Here is an 18,994-nt window from a genome sequence, read left to right on the forward strand (position 1 = left end):
CTAGACAACTGTATTCTTCGCTGTAGGTTTACTAGTGAGAAAAAAACCATAAAAAATCTTGTATTTATTTCCCCGTTTCAGAAACACAATCTCTGAGTTTGTAATTAATCCAAACAAGTCCCACTATAATAGAGTTGGGCATGGTTCTTCAACGACCATTACTAATTCAGAAAGATGATAGGTTGAGCAATATTAACTGACCATAATGTAATGATGATTAAACATGCACTGGAAGTCAACGACTGTTTTATGCAATTGGCCGAGATTAGAAGGAACTTGACCTGGAGAACAGGTGTGAACCACTGCTGTTGGTGTCCAGTTTATGACTCCCCATCAATAAAAGGTGCTTTACTAGGCCACACACATGCCCCTTTGATATTACAAATTAAAAGTAAACTGCTCCGTCATATGCATGTATATGTACATGTTACCAAGTCCAAACTAGCTGGCACACTTCACATGAAGATATTATTAATTAAAACCAGGGAAATGATTTCCCCAAAGACGTGGCCCCTATACCAGTATTCCACACCATGTAGTGATTCATTAAAAATGCATGATATGTAAATCAAACTTTGAAACAAAGGAATTCAATTTCCAGAATTTATTCATCACATGATAAAACTTAAGTGATATCTTGAGGTGTCATTTCTCTGCAGTACAGGACACTTGGGTCTGCTCTGGACATTCCCCAGTAGGCTGTAAGTGGGCTCTCAATGACACTCCCACAGCAAGCATACCCACTTCCCTAACTCAGTGTGGGGCTCTTCAGACAGTACAGAGTTTCTACGGTGACCAAGATTAATTCTAAACTCTTCCTCCATGTCATGTGGTAAAACTTAACTTTCTTTAAACCACTTTGTGTGAATCTTTCTTCCTGTTGATGTCACCCAAATATCAATGCTGTTCTACCCAGTTATGTAATCATATTCCTGTCACAGACAAAAACATCCCCAGGGGTGACTTTCCCATTTGAATTATCATTTATAATATTTTGACACCAAAGTTACCCAGTCTTTAATCTTGTTTTCTAGACCACACTAAGACATATTTGTGTATCAATGAAAAATCTCGACTTTGGCATGCATTGGATAAGAAGAAATTGACAAATGCCAGGAGGGTTCCTGTTCTCCATGGTACCAAATGTCCAAGCTCTGCGGGTCACTGCCAGCCCGCTGTCAGCTTCTAATGTCAGCCGGTATACCGAAAGGAAGTGATCAACAACTTTCTAACCACAGAAAAAAACCTAGTCTACTTTCTCAGGATGAAACGCCTAAAAAGACCAAACAGTATCACAAACAGGGGCAGTGTATTCAAACATTCATTGATATCCCTCCCATTTTTTTTTTCAGAATTTCAAAAAAACTTTAAAAATGTTTTAAGTATTTGTAAAGGATCCTCAATCTTGACAGAATAATCCTGGCATGTCTACATTAATGATTGATGGGGCCTTGTGATCTTTAAATATTTCTAGTTAAATGCCAGATTGTATAAAGATTCACCACCATAGTCAGATTAAATACATAATTCTGATCAAATATGTGTCTTATAAATTCACTAAAATTCCTTTGAACTCTCTGCTTAATTGGGGGCTGCATGAAGTTAAATCAGAACTTTAATCTTAATCTCTGCTCTTCTGAATAAGGCAAGGACATATTCCCCTGCAGATACTTGTATTTAAAAGAGAGGTGGTTTTTTTGTTCAAGACCACTTTGAATTATTTCCAGGTGGCATTACCATAGATTCAGTCAACCCCAGCAAACTTCAAAGTCAGCCTCGTTTGATGCCAAACTTGACTTGCATCGCCTGGCTTTAAACTTCACCCCTAAATTTCAGTACATAAAGATGAAAAGATTTGTCCCCCGCTCTTTGTCACCAGGCTAAGTACATATACATAATCAGCACAATTTACAAACTTTGCACATTAAACTTAATTTTATATGGTTTGAGATAAGTGATGTCAGTCTAAATGGCATTGTCCACATTATATAGGTGGGTATTCCAAAAGATAAAGCTTAAATATTCAATGGGGGCTTCATCACTCTGTGATGGGAATAAGGATGCTGTTTCAGGCCGGGAATCAATACAATATCTGCTTTGTTCAATCTATTTGGCCTCAGGTCAGGTTCACACAAGATCTGTAGTTATGGCACCAATATCTGTCTACAGATAGATGCAATCCAAGCTCCCCACTTACCAGTATAAGTAAGAGCCGATTGAGAAAAATTAGCATCCTTTATTTATGAGAAAGAGGTGCCAAAATGATAATAGTACACAATCAAGGGGTAATTCATTATTGATTGAAGAAGAAAACCAAATCTCTGGAGATGTAAACACATTAGGCAATGAAAGTTCTGAGTTGCTTCACAGGTGCTGCAGATATAGAATGATTGGCCATTAAAATGCAATCAAGACTCTTGTTTAGACAAGAAACATTCCATTCCACTTCCTTCTTTGATCACTTTTAAGGGTAAATAAACAGTTTGAGACAGTTTTTCCTCCCTGGGAAAAGGGGGAGTGTTCACTACCCACCACCCTGTAACAAGTCGAGTGACATCAAAAGAGCTGCTGGGGTACTTGTACACATTTATCGGGACTGTTACGGAGCATTCATACCATAGGTCGCGATTCTTCTCTTCAAGTATTGTCGTTATGATAATGAAAAAAATCAATGTCCAATAAAACTGTGATTAATCTTCATTGTGTAACTACATCTGTATTTAATCTTATATAATTTGACAATATTACTCTCTGATATCCTTTTTATTTAAGACCAATAAATTTCTTATTGCAGAAATTTCACAGAAACTAAGATCAACAATGACTCTCGATAAAATGCACCTAGCAACGAAATTCCTAGTCTGCTAGACTCTTAGTTGACAATCAAAAACACATTGGAGAGTCCACTGCTATCATTCATCTGGGCTTTTGACAGACCATTTGTAATTTATGCCCCATGAATGTCTTAGATCTCTGACAACACTATCAGAAAACTTGTCACACTGGCCAAGAAAAGTGACACCATGTTATGTAACCGAGCCATCCTTAATATCACTTCTTGATAATGGTCAGACATTTACTTATCCAATATTTGGGTTCTGATGGCCAATTGATAAGTGGGCATCCATTTGTAGCTAACAGACCAGGGATTATTTATATGTGATTGTTGTAGATATCCCAGCAGGCTGTTTTCCTCCGTTCTGTACACTAGGTTAAGCAGCTGATGGAGAAACAAAAACCGTAGTGTCTAGTCCATTGACCTTTTCTTAAGCCTGGGTGACAATTCTGTAGGGTTGTTTGTTATTTTTCTCTGGCTATGGGGGACAGACCGATAACCAAGTCATTAATCACCCCCAGTGTACAGTCTGGTATCCCTCTGTGCCCACAATGTCACAAGTAAACAAGTCACCCCTGTGTGAAGAAGCACCCGACCACTCTTAGAAATTAATCACCCTGTTGTACTCCCTACAATAAACCCATATTACTTTCTTAATGAAGTTTATCTCAGAAAAACTTTGAATGGATTGAACAACTCATCCTCTCTTTTTCACCAGATGACAGACGTGTGATCCCCTGTACCAATATCTAAGGGCCTCTGTACCAGTACCCCTCATCCCAGCAGCCCCGCCTCATTAATTAAGGACATGACCACACAACAAATCCATTTTTCATGTCCATCTGCATTTTCCTCTAGCCTTGAGGTCTTTAATTTTATACAATTCCAGGATGATCGTAAATTCCATAAAGATGAAATTTATGTCAACTTATACAGATAACTCATTAATGTATTCTAATTCTCAGGATAACAATGCTAATTAATTTATTCCTTTGCATAAGCAAAGAATTCACGGACATGCCAATACCATGCTTCAAAATACAGCATACATAATCAGCATGATGACACATTCAGTCCTTCGAGTCCACGGTCTTTGTTCAGAGAAACAGGTTCGCCTTTACTGCAGGATGTGCGTGTGACACACATTAAACGTCACACCATCATTCTATCTGACTATGATTGGCCTTATTATGCACTACACATCAGTTAATTATACACACTTGTAATAGCTGGACCCCCAACCAGGCAACTCAATTCCCCTCTCCCCAGGGGTCAGGGATAATATTCACATCCCAACAGGGGAGCTGGAGATAACAACAAACACTAATAACCAGGCTCTATTACTGAATACCAAATCTTTTTTTTTCCTACATCAGTTGATCATTTACAATTTCAATATTTTTCTAAATGATAAATTGAGAGGGTAAAAAAGCAGTGTGAATCAATATTAAGAGCTTCCAACTACTCAAGAAATAACCAATAATCCCAAGATTCTGTTTCATTTGTGTGTGCTGTTGTCGGAATCCCCAACCTCTCCCAGGATTTGTTCAACAATTGATTACGCCGTTGGTGTATGTTGCAGACAAAGCTCAAAATAACCTCTCCCCTCAATTTTTTCATCCTTCCAGAGGAAAACCGTTGTTATTTAAAACATAAAAACAAATATACACATCTTTTTTGTGTTTTCTTAGGCCTGCTGGCACATTTCCTGGGCATTAGCTTAGAGTAAACATTATTTCTTTTACTTCCCATTTTATACAGTAATGATATGCTACTTTCCATTAAGAAAAGTAGTCAACTTTAAAAGACAAATAAATACATTTTACATATCAATTTCAGTTTAAATGCTTGAAAAAGCTGCTTGGTAAGTCACAGGTGTGCATCAATCAAAATGATTCTAAAAAAAATTTAATTCAATCTGATTTTAATATCTGAAAAATAAATTTTACCAGCTGCACTATTTGGCAACATATGTTAACTTTATACATGTATACATGTATACGTATAGCAAAGGAGGACAGTTATTTGCAGACAGATACAACAAGCAGATTACAGATATGTATTCAGCAGTATGGCATAATTTGGCATCAGGAGACACTAATCGGCAAGAGCAGAGGGTTGGCCAGTAATCATCAACAATTAAGTCCAAGCAGTATCTCTGCCTCCCGAATCAGCAGGTACTCTGGCAGGTGCCCCGATATCTTCTGTCAAATCACTAGACAGGAGACCCAGGGACCTGTCAGGGACCCCGGGGCTCACCATCCTCATCAGAACGGAGGCAGCCCACAGGATCAGCTTACAGCCTCAACCTGAGATTATTTGGCCTTTATTTATTGACACAATGCAAACAATTGTGATCTTTATCTTTGCCCATTAAATTCCTGCTGTGGTAATTTCCCTTGCCAATCTTCTTCATTATAGAGTTACATCACCAGTTGATGGGTTTTCAGGGGACTGCATCTGACTGGCTACGGACATGATTGTATCATGGTTTCACCAGCACATTCCTAACAATTTTCACAGGTCCTTTTCTGACGATAATCTCTCGCCTCACAACAAGATGTTGTGTGATTTTGCAGTGTTTTATGATGAATACAGGTGCTTTAAAAACCATTAATACATATTAAATGTGCAAGTTATAATCTAACTTTCCAGATGTTATTTCCAGTCAGTGGTTAAAAAGCTTTCTGAAAATCCCAAAATATCTTGGTTCCTCTCCACATTTAATTTTCTTTTATCTGATATGAATAAATGAAACATTAGGCTTATCAATAAGTATGCAAATCCCCAGCATTCTGTTCTGCACTGATAAACTCTAATTCTAACCGTTTTATTAAAAATCAGCAAAAACCTCGCAATGCCTGAGAGAATTTACGCAAAAACAATGCTGAAAGTTATCAACTTCAAGATGAAAGGCTACCCCCCAAAAATCAATAACAAAGTCGAACCAGAATAATTTATGTACGATTTAATGTTGATAATTTTGGATAGCACATTATTCTGCCGTCCTCCTTTTTCAATTTATACATGGCAAATCTGTATCATCATCAGAGAAAAAACGTGAATAATTGCAATAAAATAGATAAGGGCCTCTAGTTTATAGCTAATTGATCAATTAATTGGTACTGTGTCCTTTTTCAAAGACTCTCATCTCTGGCTACATAGAGGGGAAAATCTAGAAGTAAGACCATTAAAGTCTAGCTGCAAGGTTCAAATCACTTAATATTTGGTTGATGCAAGGGAACTGCAAATTATTCTAACAGCGATAAAATACATTGTACAATATTTTTAAGAGATTTTCAACGAAATAAATTTGAACCCCCTATGTACCCCTTTTCTTTTTTTTCCTCCAAGATTCCCTTAGTAATTATTGGAAAAAAGAAAAGGATGGGGGGAAAATGAATAATGTATTGCTGGCGATTAATTGTTAAGAGGATTCCAGTTTATAAAGGCCAAAACAATTGCGAGCTGACTCACAATACAGTTCAAACAACTCATGAAGACCAATTTTAAAATGCATAGGAAAAAACGGTCTTTCATTGTTTTATGCCCTCCTGTGACAGGATATTAATTGCCCAAGACTACATCAAATTTCTGAAAGAAACTAACAAAGAATGATGACTTCAGACACTAATCCCATATAGTATAATATCATATAGCTTCTCGTTTCTGACATCTTTCATCCTTGCCTTTGGACTTTTAATATCCTTTCAAAATCTCTAACAAAATTGCATGAATTGAGGATTCTTATGACACCCTTAACAAATACTGTGAATTCTGAAATCTGACCACCGCAAGGAAGCTTATATTGATGATAAATATCAGTACACTACCATCGTAACACACTTTGGAAGATAGCACACCTTTTTCTTGCAACATTTCCTGCTTCAAAGATCTGACAGAATACATTAATTCTGGATTGTGTCAGACTACCCAAGTCTTAACAAACTCCTCTGCCTGTACACAATGCACACAAGTTAAGGGTCAAATATTTACATTATACTCTCTCTCAATGAGCCATGGCCAAATATGACAGATCCATAGTACCTCGGAGATTTACGACTAGCTGCTTAGGCCTGTACCTTTTCAAATAATCAATTTAAACTCTCATTATTTTCCCATTTGTTAAAAAACCAATGGTTATTTGTGTGCAAACTATAACTTGTCAATTTGTTTTTTTTACCAGTTACAATTTTAAGTTTGACTCCGAGTTTAAAAATATGTTAAAACACCTATAATTGATGAAAAATATTGTTTGCTCCCTGACATATTTAACTTTTATAACCTAAATTCTGCAAATTTTTATTTCCTCTTTTTTTTCTTTAGCTTCAAAGGACCATTCTGTTCCTAGTCCGAATCAGCTTTCAAACTTTAATAAAATCACGCAAGTGTATCACGAAAATTACAAATCTGTGTCTTTTTTATTGGGAGATTAAGGGAAAATTCGTCATAATAAAGGGTACAACATCCATTTCTCTTTGGAAAAATGACATTAAAATATTTCAGGCAAATAATTTTATACAGTGCTTTCCTTCATATTAGTGACCTTTTTCTTTCATTTGTACTTTATAATTTAAGAGTTATATAAAAATAATGTGCACCTAATCATATTTAATCGAGTTTAATGTCCAATAAATCTGTGTTAGGGTGTTATGAGGTCCCTTTCTTATGAACAGGTTCTCTGCATCACTTGGTGGCACCTGAGGAGAGTTGATAACTTTAGAGTCCTAAATGGCGGCATTAAACAGATTGAATGGGATCCGCTTTCACTTGTGGCTCCAGGTTGCCTTGTTTACTCATACATCTATGACAGTCAGATAAGGGCTATGTTGTAACAATTTTATACCAAATTTCATTCATCCCGCGTCTACAATGTTGCACCATGAATCATGGGAGTTTTGTGAATGATCAAATTGTAAAATGCTTGGTATTAATGACTGAATTATATTTCATTTTTAAATGCATGTATAATCCAGTATCAAACACTCAGTACTATTTTCTTCTTATTTTTTTCTCATGTGAAATTACCATCTGTTTTTTATCAATTTATCGTGGGTAATTAAGTTGTTTAATATAAAACATAAATTCTGTGACCATGAAATGGTTGGGCACCTTTAACTACTTTGATCTGTCTTCTTTTAACTTCTTAATAGCGTTGATCATTATTTTATTTTTTTTACAACAAAGTTAAATTTCCGATTTTCAGTGTCCAAAACCAATACACTTGAAGACTGTGGGAAGTTCTTGAAATTCCAGACAAACATATGTAAACAATATGCACTAGGATGAAAATTCCAGCCAAAATACATCAATTACACGGATAATCCAAAAAACATGAACCCTTCTCAGGTTTCTGGTCATATCTAAAAGTCTTTTCTGGACGGAATTTTTGCCACTACATGACAACTTAATTAAAATCCAATAGATGGATTCCATTTGCACTTGCAAGAGCTTGGCTAGGACCTAGGGCAGCAACAGCATCGATTATCTGCAAAAGAATCTTTTTTCTCGACACACAGCATTCTCTCAATAACAATTGACGTTTTTAGTCCAAATGTGATGGAATTTACATTTTGCCAAGACTAACCCGTGAAGGCAGATCAGTGTTACAAAAGCTTTATCACAGAGATATATCCATCAGGTCCAGACAAAACCGAAGCAATTACACTTTACAAACAACAATTTCTTCCAATAATGGTGCGAGAAAAAAATTGCAATGTTGAACCAGGGATAGATGGATCAAAGTCCTTTGGGTATAAACTAGACATTAATACATCCAGACTGAGACAGGACTATTTTATTTCTGATATAAAATAAGACTAGAGGAGACAGTTCACATAGAATGCTGAATTTTATAGTTGGTTTTGCCACATCTGTTTGGCACAAGCAGAGGCAGTATGGGTCACAGCTATGAGGAATTGAGGCATGAGGTACCCAGAGTTGGCAAGCCCGGGGATTGGTTACAGTAGAAATCACTTCTTTATGATCAATTACCATCCTCAATAAAACAATCAGACCAATCAAGGGAGACTGATGGGGCGGCAATCGGAGCTATTCTCTCTAATCAAAAACATCTTTTCATGAAAAATATATAACCATTCATAAATACATGGTGGTGGATTTTACAAGAAGATCGAGTTATAAGACAAATGTTCATTTTCCATAAACAGAAAAAAATGTGTTTCCACTTTAAAATGTAAGTAAAATATTATCATAAATATTTTTGAATAATTGAGAACAAATCATTTTATGAAAATTAATTATTATATGCTGAGGAAGTCACTTCATAAAAATTTAGGGTAGGATTATTGTCATAATTTTTTGCATACGCAATCCTGGTGTCTTGTATAAGATTTAATTCTTAGCAATTAAGTAAAAATATATATACATATTTTTATCTAAATAATTCCTGACAGTACAATTCAATCTATATGTATACTGCTGAAGACCCCTCTCTTTTGTTTCTACCCAACATTAATCAATCTATTGATTATTAGGGAATATCCCTCTCCCATATGATCAACATTTCCCTTGAGAGAAACTCTATCGGTTTGAAAATCATTCCGAATTACATTTCCAACCTGTTCCTTTGTTTCACCATGAGCAGAAAAAAATTAGTTATGCTTGGCAACATCCATAAAATGTTCCTTGAAAACCCTTACTCTGATTATATGAGTATGAGTTTCATCGTTAATATTTCACAGGGTGGTAAAGAGCAAAGATACAGTGAGTTTACGAGGATCAAATATTCTTTTTATCATTACATTATTATACACACTACACAGTTTATACATGGCTGCGTATTATGGTTTCTACATGACTACTCCAACAGAAATATTTGGAAATTCAATTCAAAATTAGTGACTAATTAAGTAATTAATTTATACAAAATAAATCCAGATGATATAATATCAGAGATATTCAATATCAATACTAGGGCTTAACAAACTCAGTAGTTTTATGTAACACTGTCAATAAAGGTCCTCCATTATATAATTTGGTTACCATTTCACTTTGTGATAAAATCAATAACAGTTCTAAATTCATTTCCAAGCACATTCTAACTCAATTTGATCATGTTCAAAGTGTTGTCAGCAGTAATAATTGGATTGCTTCAATGCAAAATGTGCCGTTTATCGTTTCCATGCAAATGAACACCGTTTTATCCACCCTACATATATGTAGATCAATTTCCGTGGAGAACTACAGGACAAGAGATTATTTTAACAATAGGAACATTCTTAGGGGTGAGGCATGATTTTTTTTTTTCTTTCTCGTTATATACAGATTGAAATGGCAGTACACTAATGTTTGCCTGATGAGGGTCACTTCACACTGACAAAAGTGCTTTATTTACATAACTGCCTCTATCCATTCTGCTCTGATTGGGTCACGTCCACAGCTGGACAACTATTTGCATGGTCCACAGAAATCGGTTGTGTGTATAGAAATCATCCCGTCCCCCACCCCCAAAACAGAAGACTGCTGCATACCCCTTGAACAAAGTAAACCAAACTCTTTCTAAATAAATTTGGTTTGACTTCAAACGAACAGTTTTATAGAAGAGAAAACATTCTTTGATGAAAATTAAGAAATTAGTCGAAACCAAAATTTGCTTTCGATGCAGGAAAAAACCTATCGTATTGAAGTTTGATTGACAAGAGTCCTTTATGGGGGATTTATACACAAGATTTTGTCAAGTACGTACAAAGTGAAAATCAAGAGCAAACTGCAAAGTCCCCCTACTTCATTCCAGTCACCAACCTGCGATAAATCTTTGATAACACAAGTGATTAAAGACCACCGATTTGTTTCCACTTTGACGATCCATTAAACATCTCCCAGTTTTCTATGATGCATTGATTTTTTTACATACTTGACTGATCTAAAATGGGAACCAAAAATAAGCAAAATAACATCCAAAGAAGGGAAAAATCCCTCGACAAACAAGTCAGCTGAAGATAACGACTGACAAGGTAATAAATACTTTATTTTGAGTGTCTAATTACTATTCCGAAGACTTTCACACACTTCACAGCCATCATTAAAACCAGCTCTTGCACAAACATTCAATTGAGTCAAATTACCTTTTTTTTTAAAGAAATGAGCAATTTTGTTGACTTTTCGAAAACACTGATTACGAATTTAAAAAGGGTACCAGATACAAGTACCACCTAAAAATGGGACCAAGATCTTGAAATCTTTTTATCAAAGAAAGAGCGGAATCTAGCAAAAATAACTTCATGGTCGTGATGTGAATTTAAACCACTTTCTTTTATTAAATTATCTGTTAAAAATAGCTGATCATTAACTGGACATTTTCTGTATCTTGAATACGATCAGATTCAGATATTGAAATAACACCTGTTAAGTTAAGTTTGAATAAGGAAGACAAAAGTCTGAGATTTTGGAGATTAAGTGCCAATGACGACTATTTTTGCCGGGTTTTACTGCGATTATTCCTGGCACACGAAAGGTTATTGATTTTCTTCAAAAAAAGAAATTGTTTTGTTACCCAAAAAGAAAAAGGCAAGATCACAAGTTCACCTAAAACAAGTTGACACAGTGGCGACAAAAGCGATAATAAATCTTTCAGCATGTCACATTTTGAACTTAATAATCAATACACGTCTCTTAGGTCCTCCAATATTTCCGATTTCACAAATATCCGTAATGCTATCACACTTCGTCTTGAGGCAAAGGCTAGACTCTGTCTTATTAATCTTTAGCATTTCCAACACAGATAATTCCAACAGGTCTGTTAACAACCCATACTTTCATCTTTTTTTATCCAGCACTGTTTCCCATTTCTGTTTTCACTCCACAATTGTATGCATATCTTTGCTGATAACTCTTGCTTTATTTTATATAAACATAACCGTTTACACTTTTCCCTGACACCCAATCTATCAATTGTTTTATTGCCTCAGAATATTCATCAGATCAACTTCTACAGATCAGAACCAGGTTTGGGAGTCCAGCAATGGTAGCATGTTGAAATCAATAAAGTGTGTCTTACTAAAGATACCAGAAAGCTATGATTTACTTAGACACTGTATAGATCAGCCTCTGAAACAATGTACGTACTTCCGAAGTTCACAGACAACCACCAGGAGAAATAAACAGAGAATTATGAGGAGTTTTATGTTAACTCTAAAAATTTCTGAGGGAGGTGCATGGATAAATGCATAAACAGTTTTTACGACTATGTACCATAAAGTCAGAGTCTCTTGATCATGTCAGCTTAAACATTCGACCTTTCTCGTTTTTCTGCATTGTCTGGACAGAGTCGAGCTTAGAAACAAACAAGGACTGTTTCCTAATGCAAACACTGGCTCTAGGACCGGCATACATGTCGCTGTTTGTTCATTATACAACTGCCTATCATGTTCCTGACCAAGATAGGTGTCTATTTGTCTCAAATCCAGGGATTATAATCCTGATAAAGGGATTTACCAGTAATACTCTGTATTTCAAATACAGGGCATTCTGATAACAATGTCATCAACAGCAGAATACAACACCTACCAGCGAAATTTATCAGTGTACACACTATTCAATTAAAGTATAATTATGGTAATTAGAATCTCTGAGGTTAATTTATATGCATTCATTAGCATATAAGCTAGTCTTTCATCTGGCATGAAATAGGAATAAATCAACAATGGAAAAAGGGCTGTTGATTTTTTCATGTTTCCTAAATATAAGATTTGTTAGACAGCGAGAAATCCATAAATTAAGGTAGGCCATAAATAAGAATCTCCCGTAAATGACCGATTTTAAAGTCATGAAATAGAATATGATCAAGCCCTGGCCTTTTACAAAATAAAAACATTCTCTGACAAACCACATTATAAAAGCCCAGATTACGGCCCCGCGGGTCTAACTGAAAATCTGATAAACCGGACAACAGCATCCAACTAAAGCACCCACTCTTCTCTTTTTTTCTTTTTTTTTTTTTGGCAATCAAATATAAACTTGGAAGCTGGAGGCAAAAAAGGTAGAGAACTTAAATCAATTCGTTCCATTGTAGAGGAAATTGTTTATATTCAATGTAGAGGATAATAAAAAAAATTTCATCAGCGGAAACCATTGTTTACTCCATATTTTCATTTATTGAAAAATATGCAGACGGCCTGTAATCAGTGTTTAGAAAAATCGAAGTCCCCTTGATGTGGATAAATAAACATTTTGATTCACTTAAAAGGTGTCATTTTCTAATCTCTTAAACAAGGTTTTTAAACTATTTAAAAATTCTCATGCTCTTAAATGATTGAGTAAACTTATTTACTTTGGTTTATAAAAACCCTAAATGATATAAATTTTGTGACATAGAAAAAGGATTAGGGACTTTATTGATGGAGAGGTCGTCACACAATGGCTCTGAACCAACATTTACCCTATTCCTTACGATGTTATACCTTCATTAGGTAATTGGAATTGTTCACTTGACTGATTTCAACAATGGCCTTATGTAAGATCACAGTCGTCCCACTAAACAATGATTGATAATGCACAGGAATTTCAATCCTGGCCTACAGTCACCTTTGAACAAGTGTACATATAGAAATTCTCCCACCCAGAGAATATCAAAACAAATTAACCTGTCTCTGTAATCCTCAAGATTAAATATACATTTACATGGTCATTTTGGAGAAAATAGTTTTATAAAATGACTAACTTTTTAATTGAGGCTAAAAGCAAAGAATTCTTTTTTTTTAAATTTGTATGATTTTGGTAAAAATTGCAACGAGATCAATTATGGTTTTATTATTCTCTGATGTTATCTAAGTGTTAGAAAATTGTCTGTAGCCCATAAATCTTCAATTTCACAGGGATTATACATATATATCAGATTGATTTTACGGAAGATAAAATTTTAATCTTTGGTGAGAGTAATTATGTCGCTTGGCTGGTTCAATTTTACAGGAACTGAATTATAGGCCTACATACCACAAAACTGTAGGTTTCTGACAGTATGTATTCAATTGAATTGATCTCCTGGTCCCGAATGTTCAAAATGTTTGCAGTCGATAAAAAGAATTCATTTACTGATTATATCATCAGTTTTGCTGTTAAGCGAATGAATGAGATTTGGCTAGATACGAAATTTTAAAGTTAAGATAGAGAAAAGGTGACCAACTGATTTCCTAAATTCCAGTGGGTTTTTTTAATGTGTTTTAGGATGGATAAAATTAAGAAAACTCTTTGTTTCATTATTGCAGAAAATCAAGTTTTTGTTTTCTACCCCAAACAAAAATATATTCTTTCTCCACTGAGCAAGCTGAGACATTGTAAACACTTTAATTCTTTCTTCAAATAAAGCAGATGGATCAAATATTAGATCTTTTATCCATTTCACTTAATGAACACAGCAAAAGCCTTCACTTGAGAGATAAAAGGAATTTTTAATGTCGTTTTGGGGAAATCAATATAATTATAGTATTGATTGGGCCCCTGGTGGGTTATATTTTTTTCTCTCACTGTCTGATCATTAAATAGTATACAAAAAAATATCTTCACTGAACATAGACAAATAGCTGCATGAAACCCATTTTTATCAACCTTTAGAAAAATATGCTTGTGAATTAATTTATGTGATATTAACAATATTAAGAACGATGTTCAATTTGATTATACTTTAATTACCAGGTATTAAACTAAAGGTTTATTTGTAAAATTAATTTTTTTATAAAGTCTAACGGATAATTTTCTTTTTGAATTCCTATTTTTACAAATATTAGAATTATTTGAATTTTAAATAGTGATTAAAATTTAATGCATAATTCTAATATTAAGTTTTGAATAATGACTACACATGAATAATTTCAAAATATATTTTCATTTACAAATTCTGCAAAACAAAATTTTATTAATATTACAGGGGGCTATATATAATTTTTCGTTTTTTACTTTGGGACAACAATATTAAGTATAGATCGTACATGCAATGAATATGCATGCATTTACTGTTCATAGAATATGGATATTATTTTCATATAAAAGAAGCAAGTCTGAAGAAATAAATTCAATTTCACATTATCAACTTATAAAGCTGTGTTTTATATGAATAATGTATGATTAGAAAAAAAATCTGTCAGAAGGTTATCAGACCTTAATTTTCAGCATCTACCTATTTATGAATAATTGATTGAAGTGTTGAAGGAACCCATTGAAAAACTATGATATAAATTTACACCGTTTAATGACTCTTACCTAAATCCAAAGAATGGACTTCACAAAATCCAAGGACTACCAGACATAGTACTATCCACTGCCCGCTCTCCAGTTTGAATTTCACAGAATTCCGCGAGTTCCTCATGGTACAAAATATTTCTCCGTTTTCATGAGGTTCTCCCAAGACTTTAACACAAGTCAGCAATCCATGTATTGGAATGTCAGATTATCAGGAAAAAAACTCCGTATTTTATCAATGGTCCGCCTTTTTGTAGCCACTCCAACTAGGATTAAAGTGTTTTGTTTACAAAACCATGTGGTCCTCTTCTAATACAACACCTTAATCAGTCAGTAGCGCTTCCTCAAATACACTAAAATCAATATCCATTCAAAAAACTGTGTCAGGTTAGGAATTTCTGCATAATGTTTCCTAAATCCTTCAGGAAATTCCACCTATTCCTTAAATTTTTAGACCCTAGACTCTGTCACATCCGTTTGGCTCCAGAGTCTGACAAAGCAGCATGCTACCATAGCCTTACTATCAACACACAGTGATATTTAGTTCATTATGAGAAATCGGCCGATTCCATTCGCAGGGAGCGGGGGTGACAGGTTGGTCCGCTAAGCGCAGTGTACGGTGTTGGGCCTGAGGTTAGTTTTGTTGTGGGTTAGTTGTTATATCTGCCAATATCAATTACATGTAATAATTGATGTCGTTATAGATCTGTTAAATATTATTAAATTACACCAATGAAATTAGAAATCACCAGAACCAGGTTTCACACCTTCATAGACAGGTAAAACATGTTTGATAGCATAACAGTCGTAAAACGCACACCTTCCTGAAATTAATACATGTTATGTTATCTGATGAAAAAAAGTATCATATATTCATGATATTTTTGATTAATTTCAATTTCATCGATTTCTTAATTGGCCAATTAAGGGCCCTCAAGTGGATTCAGGAAAATTGTACTATAAACAAGATTCATAGAATGCACAATAAACACTTACACATGAGGAAAAGAAAGGAGATGGGCATATTCTTATCTTATATTCTTGAAAAATTAATAGAATGTTCTCTCGCCTGAGGGTTATGATTACTTATGCAGCAATTTTGTATCCAGGAAAGTTAAATTTGTAATTCATTATTTAAAGTGGTGGGGGAGGGGGATTGATCTTTGGTTGTTACATAATTTTCAACTAAGCATGTCGACATTAAAAATTTGTAAACTAGTGTGATACCATTTCATGCAATTCATATTTGAAAAATCAATTAAAACTCCTGTGGGGTCATGTTCAAAAATACAGTGTACAGACACTAAACAGCTTGCAATCTTCCCAAGATCTGGAAACATTTGAGACTACTTTCTTACAATTTGACCTTTCTACCTGAACATGTAAATTGATTTGTAGAGGAGAAAATTAACTTTTATGCTTCAATAAATAAAGTGCCAACAGTGCCACCATGAAGATGGCACAGTTTCTTCTTATCTGACAAAGATGAAATGTCTCGCTAATCGGAGGATTTGTGCAACAAATCAAAATATCTTTTTTACACATTATTGTATTTATACTTTTTCTCCTAAAGCTTATATATTAAATGATGCATAAAAAGTCTGTAAAACCATACCTAAAAAACTTGTTTTAATCCAAAATAAACTAATAAATTCCATATATCATGACGCCATGTTAAATCTTCCTTTAACGTGACTTTTTCATTCTGTAAATACACCTTATACCGTAATAATGATAAACAATGTGTCCATCTCGAGAATATAGAACACAATGTGTACTGTATAGTAAATCAAGATAAGTGTGACAGCCAATGATTACAAAGAGTACATGTGTTTTGTCTCCTTCAATGAACTGTGTGGAATAACTGTAAATGAACACATCACTGTTACAGATGACGGTGTGATTCCTACCCTGGAGGGGCTGTTTTATGGCCAGATTGCTACACTTTCTGTGTGTATCTATATCTGAAAATGTCATAATGCTCTCACTTAGAGGTTTGCTTATACATATCTCTGTAGCCCCGGGATGGCTCATCACAAGCATAACAACACCCATCCCAGGAGCTGCAGTGGAGATCATGACAGGCGATTAACAGACTGTTTCTAACCCCTACATGTAAGTAAATAAGAGGGGTGTTATGCGCAGCACCAAAGGGCAGTAACTCTGTTATTATACATGTACATATATCTCTACACAATGCGTCAGGGGCAGTAACTCTGCACAAGAGTGTATTATAACTCCTTTGGAGAAATAAAAAAATGTAAAATCAGACTCCACCCACACCAGCAAACAGTTTTCAGTGATAATTTGGCACATTTATGGCTTAATTCTGTTTACTTGGGTCATTCCTTAGTCAGTAAAGCCGAATAATGAGGCAAGAGTTCCTAGGTGTTTATTTGCACTGATTGTTTACTTGCTGTTGTTCCAAAACTTGCTTTCTGTGTGGCCCTCCTATTAATATCAAAATGTTCATAATAGTAAGGTGTTTGGGACGTGCATTACATAATTATATAATATCCTTCAATGCATGCGTTAATGCAATAAAAATACTGATCCCAGAGAAACAATCCTCTTACCAAAGCCATTCAGGTAATCAATACCAAAAACTATATGCCGTATATAACAAGTGCATTTGTAGATTATGATTCAGGGCCTAGAGGTTGCTTCAATGCTGAAAAATTATTCTTCAATATCTGACAAACAAGCCAGAGATTTGATCATGATTTGAACATGATACCCCATCCTTGGGATCAGTTCAATAATTATGTAAGTTCATTAAGGAGGACAGTCTCTTTGACAAGAGGGACAACTCAACAATAACATTCAAAGCTAGTCAAGACCATTTCTTCACTGTTGAAAATGAAAGAGTACTAACAACTTAGAAAAATGAGTTGAGTTCTTCTGTTCTTATAAAAATGAAAATGATAAATTATGCAATGAAAGAACGTCCGATTCGTGTGTGTTGAAGTGACATTCAGTTAATCCCTCTGTATGTTCAGTAAAATAAAGAACCCAGATCAAAGGTGTCTTTTCACAGAAAAACAAACAGTGAACATTCTTGTTGTTTTTCAGGTTGACAGAAACATGAGAAGACCCTAATAACTGTATCGGACAAACAAGTCACTGGTCTTTAAGTTTGTCATTACTTTTGAAGTCTGCAGAACAACTTTGGCCCTAATCAAAGGTCCTGTGCCATGTCAAAATCCATCATGACCCTAAATGACCTCTCCGTGTACCTGAATACCGCTATGGACAGTCTCCTGTGCTGTCGTCTACCGACTATCCCTAGAGGCTGAAGGACATCATCAAATAACCTGTATCTGGTTGATTCTTTGCCTATCATCAAGATATAGAATATGGATGACTTTTTGTTAGTAACACCGATAAACACATCATTCATAAAACCTGCCCAGGGGATGGAGATGGCCATTGACCAGTATAAACACAATTATTATTCTATTGGGAGTTCAACTTCTATGTCAAATATCAAATCATGGACTACCTTTATTCTTATGGTTCATGACCCATCCCCCCCCCTACACACACACACACAGAGAGGTAACATTCTAGACAAATTTTGTCATGGTAAGTGATCATTCTTACAGATTTCAGACTTTTCATTGTACCAGAAGTATTAACGTGTCAAATTTCATCATGTAATTAAAATGAGACATCATCATTTTTGCTTCACAGCATATTAAAATGGAATGTAATAGAAACCTAAGACTAATTGAAGGTCATTTAAGCCTGTTACTCCATTTCTGTGAGAGGATAGCATAGGACTCTGTGGTCCAAGGTCCGAACACATCCTCATTCTGCCATCACTGTTTGTGGCCAAGTTTGTCACATTCTGCTCCCTCCAAAAACATTCACTTTTTACCACACATTTGAAGATAAAACATCACTTACACCTAATTCTTGTTTGGACCAACAAAAATCTTATCCTGCGATAAAGTGCAGAGA

At 34.9% G+C, this 18,994-nt stretch overlaps 1 protein-coding gene and 1 long non-coding RNA gene across 3 annotated transcripts in view; one reads left to right on the forward strand and one right to left on the reverse strand.

Annotated features, from left to right (window-relative positions):
- LOC128156863 (discoidin domain-containing receptor 2-like) overlaps window positions 1-15,545 on the reverse strand; it is a 51,906-nt gene extending 36,361 nt beyond the window's left edge. Inside the window, exon 1 of one of the 2 annotated variants that reach the window (XM_052819183.1) lies at window positions 15,053-15,545. In XM_052819183.1, coding sequence (XP_052675143.1) covers window positions 15,053-15,158 — 106 coding nt within the window. In that variant the 5' untranslated portion in view covers window positions 15,159-15,545. The remainder of the gene's footprint in view (window positions 1-15,052) is intronic. The other variant, XM_052819184.1, reaches the window with a different exon arrangement.
- Window positions 15,546-15,613: 68 nt separating this feature from the next.
- LOC128156867 (uncharacterized) lies at window positions 15,614-18,478 on the forward strand. The gene is made up of 3 exons (XR_008239771.1): window positions 15,614-15,664; window positions 17,050-17,146; window positions 18,104-18,478. It is a non-coding gene; the product is annotated as an uncharacterized LOC128156867 (long non-coding RNA).
- Window positions 18,479-18,994: the final 516 nt, after the last annotated feature.

The sequence above is a fragment of the Crassostrea angulata genome, chromosome 7 (assembly GCF_025612915.1).
Source record: "Crassostrea angulata isolate pt1a10 chromosome 7, ASM2561291v2, whole genome shotgun sequence".
In the NCBI taxonomy this organism is placed as follows: domain Eukaryota; kingdom Metazoa; phylum Mollusca; class Bivalvia; order Ostreida; family Ostreidae; genus Magallana; species Magallana angulata.